The 18,234-nt window shown below is 27.9% G+C and overlaps 2 protein-coding genes across 2 annotated transcripts; one reads left to right on the top strand and one right to left on the bottom strand.

Moving 5' to 3' along the window:
• Positions 1-2,479: 2,479 nt before the first annotated feature.
• LOC119676291 (uncharacterized PPE family protein PPE21) lies at positions 2,480-3,547 on the bottom strand. The gene has a single exon (XM_038087530.1). It carries the CDS (start codon positions 3,545-3,547, stop codon positions 2,480-2,482), a length of 1,068 nt encoding a protein of 355 aa, XP_037943458.1.
• A 2,381-nt stretch (positions 3,548-5,928) lies between these two features.
• Positions 5,929-6,432, top strand: LOC119676290 (metacaspase-1-like). The gene has a single exon (XM_038087528.1). It carries the CDS (start codon positions 5,929-5,931, stop codon positions 6,430-6,432), a length of 504 nt encoding a protein of 167 aa, XP_037943456.1.
• Positions 6,433-18,234: the final 11,802 nt, after the last annotated feature.

Raw genomic sequence — 18,234 nt, 5'->3', positions numbered from 1 at the left:
TGACTGTATTTTTGAAAGGAAGTGATTTTCTTTAGCATTTCTAAAATAGTAATAATATGTAGACATAGGTCTGTAATCTAAGAAATACTTGTCAAGCACTCTAACTACCAACACGTGTTTGGTGTGTAGCCACTACTATATATTTCTACAATTGAGTTTGGATGAATTATGCATATGAGTATAGTATACACGATTTCACAATAAAAATCTCTGCATGAGTGGATATCGAATAAACTGTTTCTTATACTTTGTACATCTTTAAACTGTTTCATCAAGGCACAAATAATAAAACCCAGGATTTTAAAATAGTTAGTTAAAACCTATTTACACATTGAAATACGCCATTATAAAATAGTAATAATAATAAATTATAATTCAAATAAATATTTCATTCATGTGTAGAAATTAAACCATCTGTATTTGGTGTGTCAAATATGAATACATCATAGATTAGTAGTACAATGAACTATATTCCTTGTAAAAATTATTACGTATATCTTTTACCTACCTACCATCGTACCGATTGTGTCTTTTGCCCTACTGCAATGCAATTTCTTTCAATGATCAGTCATGCATACATACATATATGTAAATATATGTGTATATATTCAAGTATGAAAAAGGCATCTTTCTGATATTCTTTTATACAATAACGCATGGAAAAAAATGTAAGGATAAGTTTACCTCGATTTGGTGAGCTACAAATTGTATTTGGTATACTTTGTTTGATACGTTTTGCAAAGAAATAAGAAAGATTGTATTAGACAGATGAAAGGGTTTAACATTTGAATAATATGTAAATACAGGTAGATTTCTACAGAATCATTTTTAAAAAATTAATTTTTTGAAACAATAAAAAATTGTAGCTAATTACTATTATAGTAAAAATATAATTCAGTTTTGAAAACTACTACTAACTATAGTGTATAATAGTTCGATGAAAAAGATGAACTAATGTTAAGTGAAATAATCATAAGATAGGATAATATAATGTAAACTATGTATAAAAAAACATATTTTTTTGCTTTGTTTGTTTTGTAGACAATTTAAAACTGACTGATTGCTCATATTCTGGTTCATACGCTTAAGCGGGATAAATGTGCTTAATTATCATTAACATTTTAAACGTCATAATTTTATTTTTTATGTGGCCAATTGTAATATATTTCTTTTTTTCAGAAATTTGTTCTAAATTACGACAAGTTGTAATTCCTATAATATACATAATGTATTGGTCTCTTTAATTACTTCAGACTTTATTAACCCAATGCTCTATATATCAGCTTTTAATTATCAGATAAAATATCAAGTATTTTGTCGGTTTGGCATAAACAAATACAATTAATTAAGAAGACGCATAGGTACTTGTTGTAATTGTCGTAATCTACATACATATATGAACGCTTCATGTCACTAAATTTTATATTTAATTTAATATATATAAAGATCAATATTCTTTTTTTCTGAATGTTAATTTATAAAAAACAAATTTCAAAAACACTCAGGTCAATATTTTTTATTGCTAAATATTAGTTTTTAAAAAACAAATCTGACAGACACCAATATATTAGTTTATTTATAAAATAATATATAGGGAGGTCTATATAATTTATTTCTAAATGTTAATGTTTAAAAAGCATATACCACATGTAAAGTACTACAGTAAAAATTCTCCTAACAAAGACGAATGAAGACAATTTTTTAAGGACGAAATGTTTTTCATTACTATTTCGGGCAAATTAACTATTTTTGGGCGGATAATAATAAGTAAGATATTAATAAGTAAGATAATAATAAGTAAGATAATAATAAGTAAGATAATTTTTTGTTTTTAATTCCTAAATGTAGTGCCAGTGTTTATTGAATCTTATATTAAAAGAATATTAATGATTAGGTTTATTTAAAACAGTTTAAACTGTACTATATGTTTTTCAAACTAAATTTTTTTTAATTCTTAAAAATTTGCCAGTGTTGATAGAATCTTATATTAACAGAAAGTGAACATTATTATTTAAATTATCTCAAAATAATAGAGTGAATATGTGTACATACATAGATATAAACTGTAGCGTAACTGCAAATGTCGTCTTATACCAAACGTTCTATGTTGTCTTTTTTCTAAATATTCAGTCCACAATTTGTTTTTGTAAATATATTTGTCAGTTCCTTTATTATCCTTTTAGTATTCTTATGATATACACATCTGCATACATATATATATACAAAGTAAAAAAAAAAAATATACAAAACACATGTAGTGTGCCAAAAATTTTGCATCTTGCACATTTTCAATAAGAGAATTTCTCCTAGTGTTCGTTATGTATCCTTTTTGTATTATTCTTAAAAAAAATCTATTCGGTTGACCTATTAATAATTAAAAAAAACAAAAGAAAATATGAAATTGTCTCTTTGTATATTTTGGGTCAAAAATAAAAAAAAAAACAGCGTTATATGCTTTTATTAAATCTAAGTTTAAAATTTAGAATCCAGGCCTATTGAAGGCACCATTGTATGTACCACCAAAACCAGAGCCAAAACCTTGGCCGTTATTGTAACTTGTGCCAACATGATGGCCAACCTCTTTATATTCAGTATTAGTCTTAAGTCTATGATCAAATGTGCTGTAACTACGATCGCCTTCATATCTGTGATTGTAGTTATCTGCCGGATAAGGATAACCATTATTATTTCCTTGTGCATGATTTGGATAATGATTGTGATGAAAACCAGTGTTATATTGGCCAGAGTTCGAGTAGCCATTATGTCCATGACCGAAATTACTGTAACCATTAGTTGGGGGATTTGTGGGATTGCCAAAACCGGTATTAGAATAACCAGCATTTTCAGAACCAGTATTGCCATAACCCGTATTGCCGTAACCCGTATTGCCATAACCAGTGTTTCTAAAACCCGTATTAGGATAACCAGTGTTTGTTTGTTTTTCATTTGAATAACCATGAGTACCATAATTGCTATTAGAATATCCAGTGTTTGCATGACCAGTATGACTGTATTCAGTATTTGTATTACCACCTCTTAAGTAATCACCACTGGATTGACCGTGACTATTGTGAGAAGATCCTTCATGACCATAGCCAAAACTATGCTGGCCTGAGTTGGAATTATAATCGGCAGTATTGATATTTGGTTGTGCATTATAGGGATAAGGATTACGTGAATTTATGTTGGAAAATTCTGCACCAGCCAAATGTGCTGTATTTTGTGATCGACTTTCAACATTCGCAGTGTTAATATTTGCCTCATGAGAACAACCTCTTGAACTACAAGGCCCAGGAACTAGAGGACTATTGTGAAATGTGCCTTCAACAGCGTTTTTATTTAAAACGTTAGTAGTTGGTAAACCAATTGTTGGTATGTCTAATGTAGACTTGTGATGCTGACGAGTATTTTCACTAGTACCCATTATTGTACTCACTGCACTATATACCGATTTTGATGTTTCACTGGAATCTTCACTGGTAATAGTACCACAATTGCTTATAGATATAGTGTAGAAAATCACAATGAAAGTTAAAATTTTATTCATTTTAAAAATGATTATAGATTGACCGTATCTAAAATTCAATTATTATTTTTGTTAGAATTGCGCAAATAGACTGAAACGCGTCTTAACCTATTACAGAGGCGAAACTTCTTATTCAATTTTTACGTGTGTTCTTTTCACAGATTATGTTTAATGCCTGAGGTGACTAGGTTATCTAAATATAAATTAAGCATAAGATTTGCAACTGCTTTGAAGAGGCATCAATTAGTAAGCACGTCGTATGTACTCGCCTGTTCGAAAATATCTTCTGTTTATTACAAGACTTTGATCAAGCCCAAGTATTCTATAAAAAAAATGCGGCGATTCATATTTCGTGCTTAATAAAGTAAATCAAATCTCTTGGCATTAAGAATTTTGCTCTCTTGTTTCTACGAAAAATTTATTACTAAATTCACCTCATCATCAATTTTAATAGTTTTTTATATCTTCATTAGCTTTAAGAAACTTATATTATATTTTGAGTAAAATTCGTCATGGAAATTGTAGCTCAACTTAGAGATCATCTGAATGGTCTTAGAATTTTTTTTTAAATTCTAAGAATCAAATCTTTTCTAATATGAGAAGTCAAAATTTTTTTGTATTTCGTTTTGATGAGATTTACTTCCAAGAATTATTTTTATGACAAATATTTTATATTTGTGTTAGTTTGTATATATATATATAGTAATTCCAAAAAAATTTGCATCTTATTCATACATCGAAAACACATATCAAGTTTATTTTCAAGGATGGACAATTTAGAAACAGTCAAGAAGGACCGAAAAATATCACGATATATTTAGTTATTATACTAAGGCTCGATTTTACATTCATAACATAAGTCTCAATACTAACTTAAGAAGTGTTTTAGTGATCCACTTTATTGATTTAATTCATACTTAAGTCAGTTTCAAGAAATAAGTTACAATTGTGAAATTGGCCTTAATATCTTAAGTAATATCTTACTTATTACTAAATATCTTGTTCAAATAGAGTCAAAAGAAAGTATACGTACTAGTTCAATTTTCAGAAACTATATCACATAGTTTTTCTAAACAAATATCTTGATATTGTGGTCTTAATATTATTTACAGTGTACTAATGTAGGATGACGAGATATTAGTTATATTCAAATGATCTAATATAACACTTGAGCATTAATAACTTTTCACAACACTTACTATGTTCATTTAATTATACGATATTACGGCACGATTGTGATTTTCCAGGCATGCCAATTAGATAATGGATTTTATTGAGATAGCTGTTTCTAGCAACATTTTTGAAAATTAAAGTTATATGGAAATCACAAAAAGCTGTTTGGTGTGTCGACTTGTTAGTTTTAAATTGTTAAGAATAATTGTTGTTTAAAAATAAAAATTCGGCTCAAATTTTTTACACAACAATCAATAGTACAAAATACCAGATAGCTAGATGTTCCACCTAAATCATGACACCAACTATTGTCATGGTCATTCACATAAACTATATAATTATTTATTCCGGTCATATTTTGGAATTCTTTAACATTTATTAACTAAACTAGTCGATTTAGCTGTAATTATGCTTTACAAGTTAGTTTCACAATTAAGTTTAGTAACAATTTAGTGTTCTATATTAGGCACTAAAGTGTGACTTAAATTCAAGTACATGTGACAATAGTGTAAAATCAACACTTAAGTTTGTCTTTAAATATAATCACGGTTGCCACTTATGGTACTTTAGTACCAAAATTGGTACTTTTTTTTCCGTTTGGTACTCTGGTACTCATGTTCAAAAAATGGTACATTTTCGGCGACCCAACTTTATTGTGGATATTGTATTGTTTTATACTTTTTGTACATTTTATATAAATTGTATTTTCTTATAAAAAGACAATAGAAAAATTTTGGACCTTTTTTTACAGAAATGGTACCTTTTTAAACCAATTTTGGTACAGAAAAAAATTTTCAAGTGGCAACCGTGAATATAATGGCATTAAAAAAATATACTCTTTCGCTATGTTCTTAATAAGAAAGATTTTACTCTCTTTCACGTACTCTCTTAAGTACCTTTCTATACTAAAAATATATATAAAGAGAAAAAAATCTTAAACTCAAATTATTTCTGAAATTCACAAGAATTTTAATTTGTTGTTATCAAGGACTTTTCCTTGAAAAAGTATAAATATTTTTTTGTATTATTTAAGAGACTCCATTCACTAAACTTAGACAAGAGGTCAATTCTTATCAATCAAATTTCATAAATATTATTCTCACAAAATGCGATTTATAAGCGCTACGAATTTCGCAAATTGTTTATTTATAATTGAATTAATAACACTTAAACAAGTCTTTATTAATAAATAATAATTATTTAATGAATAAAATTAAAAAATTGTGAAAATGAAAATAATATTTCTTATATTTGCTTGTGAATTGTTTGTAGTTATAAGTGCACGTCCTACTTTCGATAAAATTGCTGAATTGGTGCTAGATGCTGTAGGTGAAAGCGTTTACCCTACCCGAAATGCTTATCCAGCAGCGCATCAAAGTAGTTATGGCTATCATGGCGGTTACGGTGGTTATCAATATGAACATCAATATGGAGAGGATAGAGAGGGAGCTGGGTATCAACAACAAGGTAGTAGTTACGGACCTCCGCCATATTACCCACATCCGAATAGATATTTAGAACCGCCACGACCACCTCCAGCATATTTACCTAGTCCACATATAAAACCTCAATATGGATATGGCCATCATGGGAATCAATATAATCAACATAATTACAGAAATGAGTACAGTGATCCGGCATTGAATGAATATCCAAGTAATAGAAATTATGGATATCAACAACAGCCAACTTATTATGCACAAGGTCACAAAACTGATGGGATTTTGTGCTAAAAATTTTTAAAGAAATTTTTATTATATTTATTTTCAAATAATTTTAAATTAAAAATATTGTATGTATAATTATTTATTTATATAAAAAAACATATTTAGTTATAATAAAAATTATTATATTTCGTGAGTATAAAAATTCACTTCATTCAAACACGATTGTTTCGTTTTAATGGTAGGGTTGTGTGAAAGTAGTCCTTGCTTGTATCAACGTGGGTCAATACCAATTGAGTAATTCTGCGACAGTTCTTCTTTATCTCTGATATATAAATCCGAATCAGGATATATAAATTTAAGACATAAAGTAAAGCTACTGTTGTGGTTTCTATGTATTAAATTAGATGAACTGGGATCATTTTTATCAATTTTGTTTGTTGGTTTTAAAGTCGATTCTGTTGTAGTTCCAATATATTCAAATTCATCGTTTGGATTAAATGGCTGTTCGTCAGGCTTATTATAATATCCATTTGGTATATTAAACTCGTCAGGATTATTGTTAGGATGATTTCGGTTAAATTGATTATAATGTGGCATATGTCCATGACGATTGAAAGATCCATGTTGTCCATGATGACCTTGGTGTTGATTTGGACCACGTTGACCATGGTGGCCATGTTCAAATGGAGGTGGCATAAAATCTGGTGGGCTATGGTGTGGTGGATGTCTATCATGACCTCCACCATGAGATCCATGTTCAAATGGTGGTGGCATAAAATCTGGTGGGCTATCGCGGGGTGGAGGCCTGTTATGACCTCCAGCATTAAATCCATTTTCAAAAGGCGGTGGTATAAAATCTGGTGGGCTATCTTGTGGTGGAGGTCTATCATAACGATTATGTGGGGGATTAAATCCAAAATTATTATTTGGTGGAACCATAAATGGCTGATGTGAGTTTGCCGGTGGATAATGAGCGTTATTCACTGGACCTCTATTTGGTGGTGGACCATATTGGTTAAATTGATTTCCTGAATTTGGCCACCATGTTTGTTGATTTAGATTAGATTGTTGTCTTTCTTGATGATTTCCTGTCAATATATTTAATGGATTTAAAGTGGCAATTTTATTATGCACTAAATTAAATCCAGGTAATTTATTCCAGTTTAAACGCGGTATTGTCGGTAAGTTTGGTAAGGCTACACTGGCCCCTAAAGTTAATCCGCCAATAGATACTTCAGCATTTGTTTCACTAAATTGTGCTTCGCTTAATTGCATATGAAATATTCCCAATAAAATCAATACTATAAAACAAAATGTGTTCATCTTTTCGATAGTTTATTATTCCCGTTCATTTACACATAAAACTACTTTCCGCTTTTAATCTGTGACACTGATTGTTCAACTAACTATCTTTGACGTCGTCAGTCTACATCTCAACTGATTTTACTCATTTTCAATTCAATATTAAGAAAACAAAAATGATAACAATTCCTATAGCAAAGAAAAATCAAAAATTATTTTTAACCTGAAATTATTATTGATTCATTTTTTTTCATTTTATTAAAGTGAAAAAAAATTTAATCAGTTGTCAAATCTTAAAACTACCCTACAACAGTAGTAAATATTTAATATTATATTTTAAAACCAATTTTATTATAGATATGTTCAAAAACAAAAATGCCACCCATATCTTCAGTCACAAACAATTCACATGAGTCTACATATCTTAAGATTACAAGACGTTGGGCTTACTTAATAATGCTTTAATTAGAGAGGGAGAGAAACGTTAAAAGTATGTTTCATTTTTTTTTTGAATAAAAGGCAGCACTGGTCCAATGGTTCTAATGAGAGTGGGTAAAAAAAACACTCTATTGCAAAAGAGGCTTAAAGCAACATGAACAGGAAATACAGGTATGCTTAGGTCTTACATGGATTGTTATGGTGAAAAAGAAAAAGCACAGACAGCGCAACAACTTTTATTTTTTAAGGCAGTCGATAGGCCGCTACAGAACATTAATTTTTTAGAGTGTTCTGTTTAGGGTAAACAAGAGGGTTAATTTCAATCTAATATATAGTATATATTCTAATAAATATTCTAATATATATAGTATATAATATATATGTATTAATATAGAGATGTTCAACTATGTTTTCATGGTTATATGGTTCTTCTTCTTAATTCCTTTATCTCTTTGTGGAGTATACGACCTCGATGGTTCTAATTATTTATGATATTATTCGATTTCATTTATTATTTATTTATTGATCAAAATTCTAATTATTGTTTACATGATAATATTGGCACAATGTATTATAAAAGATGTCGCATAGCTTAATGGCATATATTTAGATTATTCTTAAATTCAAGAAAAAAAAAATTGTATGACTGGAGAGGGGTCATTTGTGGTTTTATATTCATTATTAATCTAAATACAAACTGTACAGAAAATTCTAGAAGTAGTTACACAAACAGTAAGTAGTTTAATTTAGAGAGCTATTATTGGAAAGTAAAATAAATTAGTTAATAAAAAAATTACAATAATTTTTAGATAAATAATACTTTCTTAAAGAATAACCAAATATTTTTTATAAAAATTTTATTTTGAATAATAATTAATTAAATTATATTTAATGAACTTAAAATTGATAAATTACTTAACCTATTTAAGTAAATCGTGTTTAATATTATATATTTTACGATATTTTCCTTATATTGTATTCTTTCCTTTTACGATATACACGAAATTCCAATTGATATTAAAAATAAACTCACTCCCCTATAAGATTTTCTTTAATTCCTTAATTTTAATCATATTCTGTATTTATATTTTTTAGTTGGAAAGTACGGTTCAGTACAAAGATATATCAAGTGATTTAATTTTAATGAACTTGTATGTAAAAATTAGGATTTGAGTTAGGTCGTATTTGAGATTTAGGGATTTATATGAATACATGCTTTTTAATACATAATAAAATTTCCACTATAATTTCCACTGTATTTCGGTAAATATTAAAAACGGAACCCGTCTTCATCTAAATGTTTTTTTTTTCGTTTACATATTTCAATATTTAAAAACTATTTAAAGAAAATTTAATTTTTTAAAATCGAGTTCGAGTAAATCGAGGTAAAGTAAATTAAAATTTTCTAGGGGTTTTTTGCACTGCATTTATGTAATTATTTATTTATATTGCACTTATTTATTATTTTTGGTTTAAAGTTTATTTAATTTTATTTATTTATTTATTAAACATCTTATAAAATTTTTACAATGGTAATATCTAATTTACCTTGCTCGAAATTCTGGTACATACCAACATTTGCTGCCATATGACGTAATTTACTATTTCCCTCAATTTACCATCAATTTACTCTAACTCGCACGCGGCCTTAAAGACTATTTTAAGAAAATTTAATTTTTTAAAATCTACTTATTGTATTATAATTTTACTTAATCATTTTCACAAAAGTAGCTCATTGTTATGTTCGTTGTAAACTGCATTTATTTATGTTTTAGAATTGTTTGTATAATTTTTTTTTAAGAATTATTAAAAAAAATTATTATGTAGTTTTTTTGTTTCATTTATATGGGGGATACCCTTTTTGGTATATATTATAATTACTCGTAGATTTTTAAATTTTTACTAAAATAACCAATAATAATATTAACGATTACATGAGGATGAAGTAACGAAGTAATGAAGTAATAAAATCCAGTTAAGGTTAAGTTTGGTCCATGCCAATGTACTTTTGTGAACTTACGATGATAATTTTTTTAATACGAGTAAACAATCATTTACAGATTTACAGATTCCTTGTATTGAAGTTTACTTAGCCATCCATGGTCAATGTCAACAACTTGTCAATTTCATTTTCTGTTTGAATATTTTTTCCAGTTCTTGGGTAAACTCAAAAAAATCAACAGGTTTCTACAAAATAAAAAGATACCATTTGGTATCTTCCAAGCAAATGCAAAATCTGTATTTTTTTTCAATTTCATTAAGATGTACGCGGTTAGATGCGCATGCGCACGTGATCGGAATACTCTTTGAGTCGTTACGTTGTGTAGTAACTGTTTCGATCTAACTGATCGAGTTATTAATATTAATTTGAAAGAATAGCAAAACAGAAAAGATACAAAAATAATGTGCAAAAGCATGCGAAGAGAGAGGAATGAAGACTTAATGGTTAGTCATGCTCGTAAAGTAAAGTCGTTGACCAATTCTTTTGCAGAAAGAAGAAAAAGTAAATAACATTAAAATCGCATAAACCAGCAATTACCGATCGTTGCAGATATGCTAATGGCATTTGTTTAGAAAGATTTCAGGAGAAAAGGAAATTAATATATCGCAGAAACAGAAATGAGTGTTCTTAACCACAACGTTATCTGAGCACACAGTTGGAATAACATTTGGATGTACATATAACAGTACAAGAAGAAGAAGAGAAGTACAAGAATCCAGCTGAATGTTAAGCAAATATTCGCTATATAAATATGCAGTGAGTACATAACAATTCATGCAGTCGAGAACTTACAATCTTCCTTGTAAGAACAGCGGATTTAAGCGCGGATTTAAAATTGTTCAACAAAATCAATATGAGAATTTCAATAGGTTTGCTGTTCATTGTATTCGCGTTGTGTATGGAATTATCAACAGGTTTACTATTACCGTTCATAAAATCTTTGAAAGGTTATCATAATTATGGTCATCGTTATGCAGGTGGTTTTGGAGCTTATGGCTATGGTGGCGGTTATGGTGGCTCGCGTCGTTCCTATGGCGGTGGAAGACGTACTGGCAGAACATACAGCGATATAGCACGAGTTATTAATCCAAATCCTTATGCATTCGTTGGACGTAGTCCTTATCCAGGACAGCCATTTTGGCCCCAAGGCTAAATCGAAAAAAATTAATATAATTTTGTGTAAATGTTTAAATTTTATTTTGTGTGAGTGCGTAAGAAATTCTAAAATAGTTACATAGATGAAAAAAATTAGTTAAGTTAATGTAAATAAAAAATAAAAAAGAATTTATAGTTAAATATAAAAAAAAATAATTTTAAATGAAATATTATTAAATTAAATGAATTATTATTAAATAAAATGAATTCTTAAATTATTTGTTATTTACTCCATGAATTGATTTTTCCAGTTAAAATTTTTTTAAATGAAAAAAAGACAGTTCAAGTGGTTCTACAGAATGCATTCTGTAAAAATTAAAATACATTATTTTTTTGTGTATTATTTAAGTTTTCACAATATGGTAATTATATGAAGGTCGGTAGTTTCTGCGAGTTACTGTGAAAAATTGGATAGTTGGTTTTTTAAACCAAAAAGTTTGCAGCAATATTATGCAATACAAATTTTTAAAGTGCTATAATAAAAAAATATTACTTTATAAAAAAAATCAAATTGTGGTACTTGTGATTATAAAGTTACTGGATTTGAATAGTCCCAATATACTAGATTATATTAATATATATACATCATTTTTAAATTTGATTAGCGTAGGATATTCACACTTCTAGGCTGCGGTTCGTAATTTAGAATTGTTCTTCCTGTCTCATAAGAAAGTCTTCTTCATCAAGTTATTCTTTATATACCTTTCGATCTCATATCTTAAGGATTACATTCCAGCATTGCATGGTTTGTACATAAATTCTCAATGATTAAAAAGTCAATTTTGAATTATATTTTTTGGCTTGATATTAAACTATTTTTAACATATCGTATAATGAACATAATAGCATTGCTAGAGTGTAATATGCTACGTTAGTTAATTATAGAGAAAATTTAAATTTACTTAACTTAATATACTATACGAATATATGCATTAAACAATAACTAATTTTCCAAAAAAATTACAAAAGTTTGCTTAGCAAAAAATGTTTTACAGAGAAATATTGCAAATCATAGTGAATAATCTTTTCAATAAAAGATAATTAAACCAAAGTAATTTAAGAATAATTTATAGTAATAATAAATTAAATAAAAGTATTAAATTAAATAAATTTAAATACTAAACAAATATATTTAGTACTAATATATAGTATAGTACGTTCGAAAGTAAGTAAGATATGTTAAAAATAGATACCTGTAGTGTGGCCATCGATTAGCTATAACAAGCTATAACTATAGACCTTATGTATCTTTTATCTGTAGACCTTATTATTGACCAACAAGTCCATCAGATTTGAAATAGTTTGATTTTTACCTTTTCATTAAAATGCTAATAAAGACGAAGTTAATCAAAACGACATAAAATTTATCCAAAAGGCTAGTACCGACATACTAGCCTAGAGGACATCTTAGGCGACGATATAAACTGGACAACCACAGTATTAAGTTAGAGAGGGACTATTTTGAATAATATAAATAAGTTTCACAAAACTTTTTTTTGATTTTGTTTATAAAAAGCCCATTTATATAAATGTATTTTATATAAATATCATTAATAAATACTACATCAAAATAAGTTAAAAGTAAAAAAACTTTTACGAAAAATACAGTTAAGTTTTATAATTGACAGAATCTTCTAATTCATTTATGGGCCGATACATAATCAGTATCATGCCTTGCAATTAAGCGTATTGCTTACTATATATATGTTTTAATTTATTATATAAAATATTAAGATTTTTATTAGAATTTTGAAGTGTACTTCTTATTAGTCAACCTAAAATATTTATTAAAATCCTTTTTAGTTTGCCTACGTACAGCTATATCTTCAAATAACATTGAAAATACAAGATAGGTATATTTTAGTAGATCTTGTAAAACTAAACGTCTTGCAGAGCTAATAATTTTTGTCTGGTCTGACACGGTCCGATCACACAACCTGTCAGCTATATCTTTCTCGTTTTGATATTTATAAGTGCTTTAAGGTTTAATAGAAACCATTGAAACCATTTCCATTTTTGGAGATGTTACTTTTCAGATATTTATATCCTGAACCTGTTAGAGTTTTATAATTTAATATTTGTCATGAAGTTATTTACTGAAGCAAAAACAACTTGTGATTAATGATAATTCCCAAAAATGAAAACAAGTGAAATATTCCACATAAAATGATGAATAAGATTCACCGTTTTTTTTTAATTAATTTAATAGTCTCCAAAATATATATCAACATTTCTTTAAATAAATTTGTGAAAAATTTTACAGTTTTATTTTATTAGATAAATTTTAATGTCATAATTGCGCATGATTATAGTTAATAAAATATTTTCTGTAAATAAGCCTAAGCATTTCGATATATAAGAGAGGTGTGAAATCTGTGTACATGAGTTGAATAAATTAATTTGAAATAAAGTTAAGATTATCTATTTAACTACTCGTAAATCTTGTTATATTTTAGAGATATAAAATAAAATAAATATAAAATCGGTATTTTTGTCAGCATTTAAGACTTATAGTAAATTACGATGTTTATGTATGCATATGTATATATAATAATATATTAAGCTATTATATAATGAATGAAATATTAAAATACACATACAATATATAACATGTATTATACATTATACATATATAATATTGATTATATATATACAATGACGTGTTGCATTAACTTCATATACCTTCTGCTCAAAAAGTACTCGGATTTTGTAAATAAAACACATAAATTTAAATTTTATTTCAAATTTGTTTTATCTCCTTTAAAATATGCTCCTTCTGAAGCGATACACATATGTCAACGCTTAACCCAATCTTTCATACACTTTTCGTAGGCCCGTACAGGTATGGCTTTGAGTTCTTTCGGCGACTTCTCTTTTATCGATTCAATCGACTCAAAACGCTTACCACGAAAGGGCATTTTAAGTTTCGGGAACAGGAAAAGGTCGCACGGTGCTAGACCTGGCGAATATGGTGCCTTAGCGATGACAGTGGTGCCGTGTTTGGTCAAAAAATCGCGTACAACAAGAATTTTCCAAAGTAAAAATCGCTAAATGCACTTGAGGTAGTCTCACATTAACAGCTACTTTAAATAAACTAATTGGCAGATGGCGCTTAAATTTGTACCATATATCAAGAAAGGGTGTACCAACATAATAAAAAAGGTCCAACATAATAAAAAATTTTTAAAAAAGGTTTATTACTTAAGGAGTAGTTATCAAACAATAAAATCCGGGTACTTTTTGAGCAAAAGGTATGTAAATCCATTTCTTTTTAACTTTTAATAAATCTTTCTGTTATAATCAATAATTTATATTATATATAAAGTTAAAATCTCATAAAGAAATGGATATATATATATATAAAGTTAAAGCAACATAAATTTTAAAAGAGATATATTAGCAATTGATAATTTAATTAATTATAGGTTCGAAAATGGATATTTATAGTTTAGAACGGAAAAATGCCTTATTGTTATAAAATATAGGTCAAGATAACAGATACAAGAAATTTGTTGAAAAAAACAAAATTTTTTATTTTTTTATCTGATTTTATCATCAGATAATTAAAGAATGAAGCATATAAGCAACTGTCGTATTCCTGCAGAAACAGATAAGTCATCTGTAGATAAGTCAAAATGGAGATTAAGTAATTTACAACTTTCACTGAGGTGTGATTTTATCGCCTTGGATAACCAATTTTTGTTAATAAAAATATAATTATATTTTGGGATCAAGTAATTACATCGGTATGTATACACTAGAAGACAAAGTACAGTTATTTTTACCAAAAACAAAACAGGAAGTTGTGTTAAAGGAACTGGAAGAAAATTGAATCTATTTTGGATCCATATATTGGTTAAATTTGTCATCATACTAAAAAGAAATCACAAACAATTAGTAATACACACTAGAATAATTGAACAGTTTTATGATTGAGTTAGACGCGCACCAGGAATTCAGGTAATTTATTATGATAATTGATTACTTAGTTATCAGATTATATTCAGATTTAACTTGACTGGAAAAAGTTCTCTTTATTCTAGGCAGTATAGGAGAAATGTGAAGCACTGGTCTTTTTTAAACGAATTGTGCAGTGTCGCTAAAGTGACGCTAAAGTGACGCATCCTCAGTGTAAAAAATTCAGAGACTTTTTTCTATCGGACCATAGTGAGAATAATCTTGTCATGTATGGTGTAAATGTATGGTTCTTAGCAGACTAAAAAAAGGTAGAGAGGCATTTGCTAATCTATGTATAAAAAGTATGTATATGTGTTTTAAATAATGTACACGTTTTAAATGTCTAGTTTTACTGTATGGTTCTGGAAGGTGGTTTGTAACGTTCACGATTATGTACGAAATTCAAATATTTATCGATTAGGGTCGGCTTCGGATAATTCGGATATATGATTAGTAGAAAAGAAAACTGAGTAGTAATTATTTGGTAAACAAATTGTATAAAGAAAGTACAGTGAAATTCCCCTAACTCGAAGTCCCATAAGTCAAATTATTAGACAAATCTACAACTCTGCCTTGTATTTTTTCTTCATAAGTCGAATTCCGATAACTCTGTATCGGAATTTCTGTAATTCGAAGTAAAAATTCACATAGCATTTTACCACTATCTTTTAAATTGTAAATTGGTGAATGGTGGAGTCGTGCTTATTATCAGTGAAGCAGTAGATTTTCAATCACAAACATGAATAAAAGAAATTTGAAATGTTTGACAATCCCGGAAAAAATTAATTTTATTAATAAAGCAGAAAAAGATGACAAAAAACAAAAATATGGAATTCCTTGTAACACCTTATCAACGATTTTAAAATATAAGGACAACTTAAAAAGAGAGTTCTGTAATAATAAACGTAAACGGATTACAATATGTGAATATGATGACGTGGATGAAGATATGTTACAATGGATAATTACTGGAAGAAAAAAAATTTTCCTCTGTTGGGTAGTATTGTTAAAGAAAAGGTAAAAGCAGTTTGCAGACACAATTGCCGCAAATAAAGATGCGATCAAGACAATTTGAACATTTATCCATTCCAGAGCAAAAGCACCAGATGATATATTCCAATTAAATAATATGAAAAATTATATAGAAAAAGAAAAAGAACCACAAGTAAACAGAAAATTAATACATATAATCAAATATTTTAAATAAAAATTATGTATATATATTAAAATCATTAATAAACTATATGAACAGTCTTTTCCACACCTTATTTTTTTAATATATGAAAATATCTATAAAAATTTGCACTGTCATTGCTGCTGTTGTTGCAGACTTATTTTTGTTTTATATTCTACATTTCATATTGAGAATAATATAGTATTCAGTATATCAATCTCTATTATTCCCGTCAAAAATATGAAACTTTAGTTCTTTTTAGTTGTTTTCAGATTTTTTTTAAATAATTGATTGGACTACAGATTATGATCCATTCTAATCCACCGAATATTACGGTGACTATATTTCCATAGATCTATAAGTCCATAGAATGTCATTTCAATGGGTTTTGTTTCAGATTCCGTTATGTTTTGATTTATCATGTTGATTTCTTAAAGAAAAGTTGCATCGATCCAAGTTGATATGTGGTTGTGATTGATATGTGGGTTCAACTAATCAAGCAACGTTTTTTTAATAGTAAAAAAAAAGTTTCAAATTAATTAATAACTATATTTTTATTTGTAATTTATTATTATTTTTGAACTTTATATATTTATTTTACACATATATACAAAAATATACAATAGTAGTCTATAAACTTTACTCGCTAATTTACTGGTGTAGAGTGACTAGTAATTTTAAGAGATATAATAAAAACGTATTTTGTCTTCAATTTTAATTTTAATTGCTTCCTAAACAATTGTTGTTTTTTGAAAAAAAAAGTATAAATAGCGTAGTTCAGTTCCTATAAACGTTAAAGTTTTTTTTAACTCCGTTTCGCGCTTTTCAAAAAATTAAATAATATACTATATATAATATTAAAAATTGTGACAATTATAGTGAGAGTATGATATATTTAAATATAAACGTGATTTCTATTATAATATCATTAATAACTTGTTGTTGTAAAGGATTTTTCATAACGGATGAGGATCTAAATCTCCTTAACTACAATGACTTAAGCAACTTCAATTATTATCCTTACTATTTAAATGCGGAATTATATGAAAATCCAAAGCCTAAAGGACGTACTTTTGTACAAATAGCACGAGTAATGAATCCCAATCAATACGGACTTAATGGAATTTCATCACGTCCTTATCCATCACAGCCATTTCATCCAGCGGGCGAAAAATAAATTATAATTATAAACTTGAATGGAAATGTTTTTATTAATTAAATACATATACATTAAAAGAAAAGTTAGATAAGAAATTGGCAGAACTTTAAATACTTGCTTTTGTAACCTTCTCCTACTGACCTGACATAGTTTTCATCCGTTAAAATTAGGGACAAAGACAAGTTCATAGATTTGGTATGCATAAATATATCAATTCTTTATGTGTGCTCAAATTGGGGTTTTATCCTCTATGACTTCGTCCCTTTCTGTTCATGTTTTAATGCATAAACTAGTTTCAGACCTGACATAGGGACAAAGACAAGTTTATAGACTTGGTACGCATAAATACATCAATTCCTAATGTGTGCTCCAATTGCGGTTTTATCCTCTATGACTTCGTCCCTTTCTGTTCATGTTCTAATGCATAAACTAGTTTCAGACCTGACATAGGGACAAAGACAAGTTTATGGACTTGGTACGCATAAATACATCAATTCCTTATGTGTGCTCAAATTGCGATTTTATCCTCTATAACTTCGTCCATCTCTGCTCATGTCTTAATACATAAACTAGTTTGAGAGTAAGTTCATAGGCTTGGCATGTTTGTTCTCATTTACTTGAATAGGGATATAGTGCCTATTTAAATGGATGTTGCTTATTTGCTAGAAGCTTCGTACTTCC

This window comes from Teleopsis dalmanni, chromosome 2 (assembly GCF_002237135.1).
Source record: "Teleopsis dalmanni isolate 2A chromosome 2, ASM223713v2, whole genome shotgun sequence".
NCBI lineage: Eukaryota > Metazoa > Arthropoda > Insecta > Diptera > Diopsidae > Teleopsis > Teleopsis dalmanni.
Note: the sequence above shows the minus strand (reverse complement) of the source record. Positions and strands in the feature narration are given on the sequence as shown.

What these genes read in the sequence shown, in the direction of transcription:
- LOC119676291 (XM_038087530.1), bottom strand. Translation starts at nt 3,547, where the DNA reads ATGAATAAAATTTTAACTTTCATTGTGATTTTCTACACTATATCTATA.
- LOC119676290 (XM_038087528.1), top strand. Translation starts at nt 5,929, where the DNA reads ATGAAAATAATATTTCTTATATTTGCTTGTGAATTGTTTGTAGTTATA.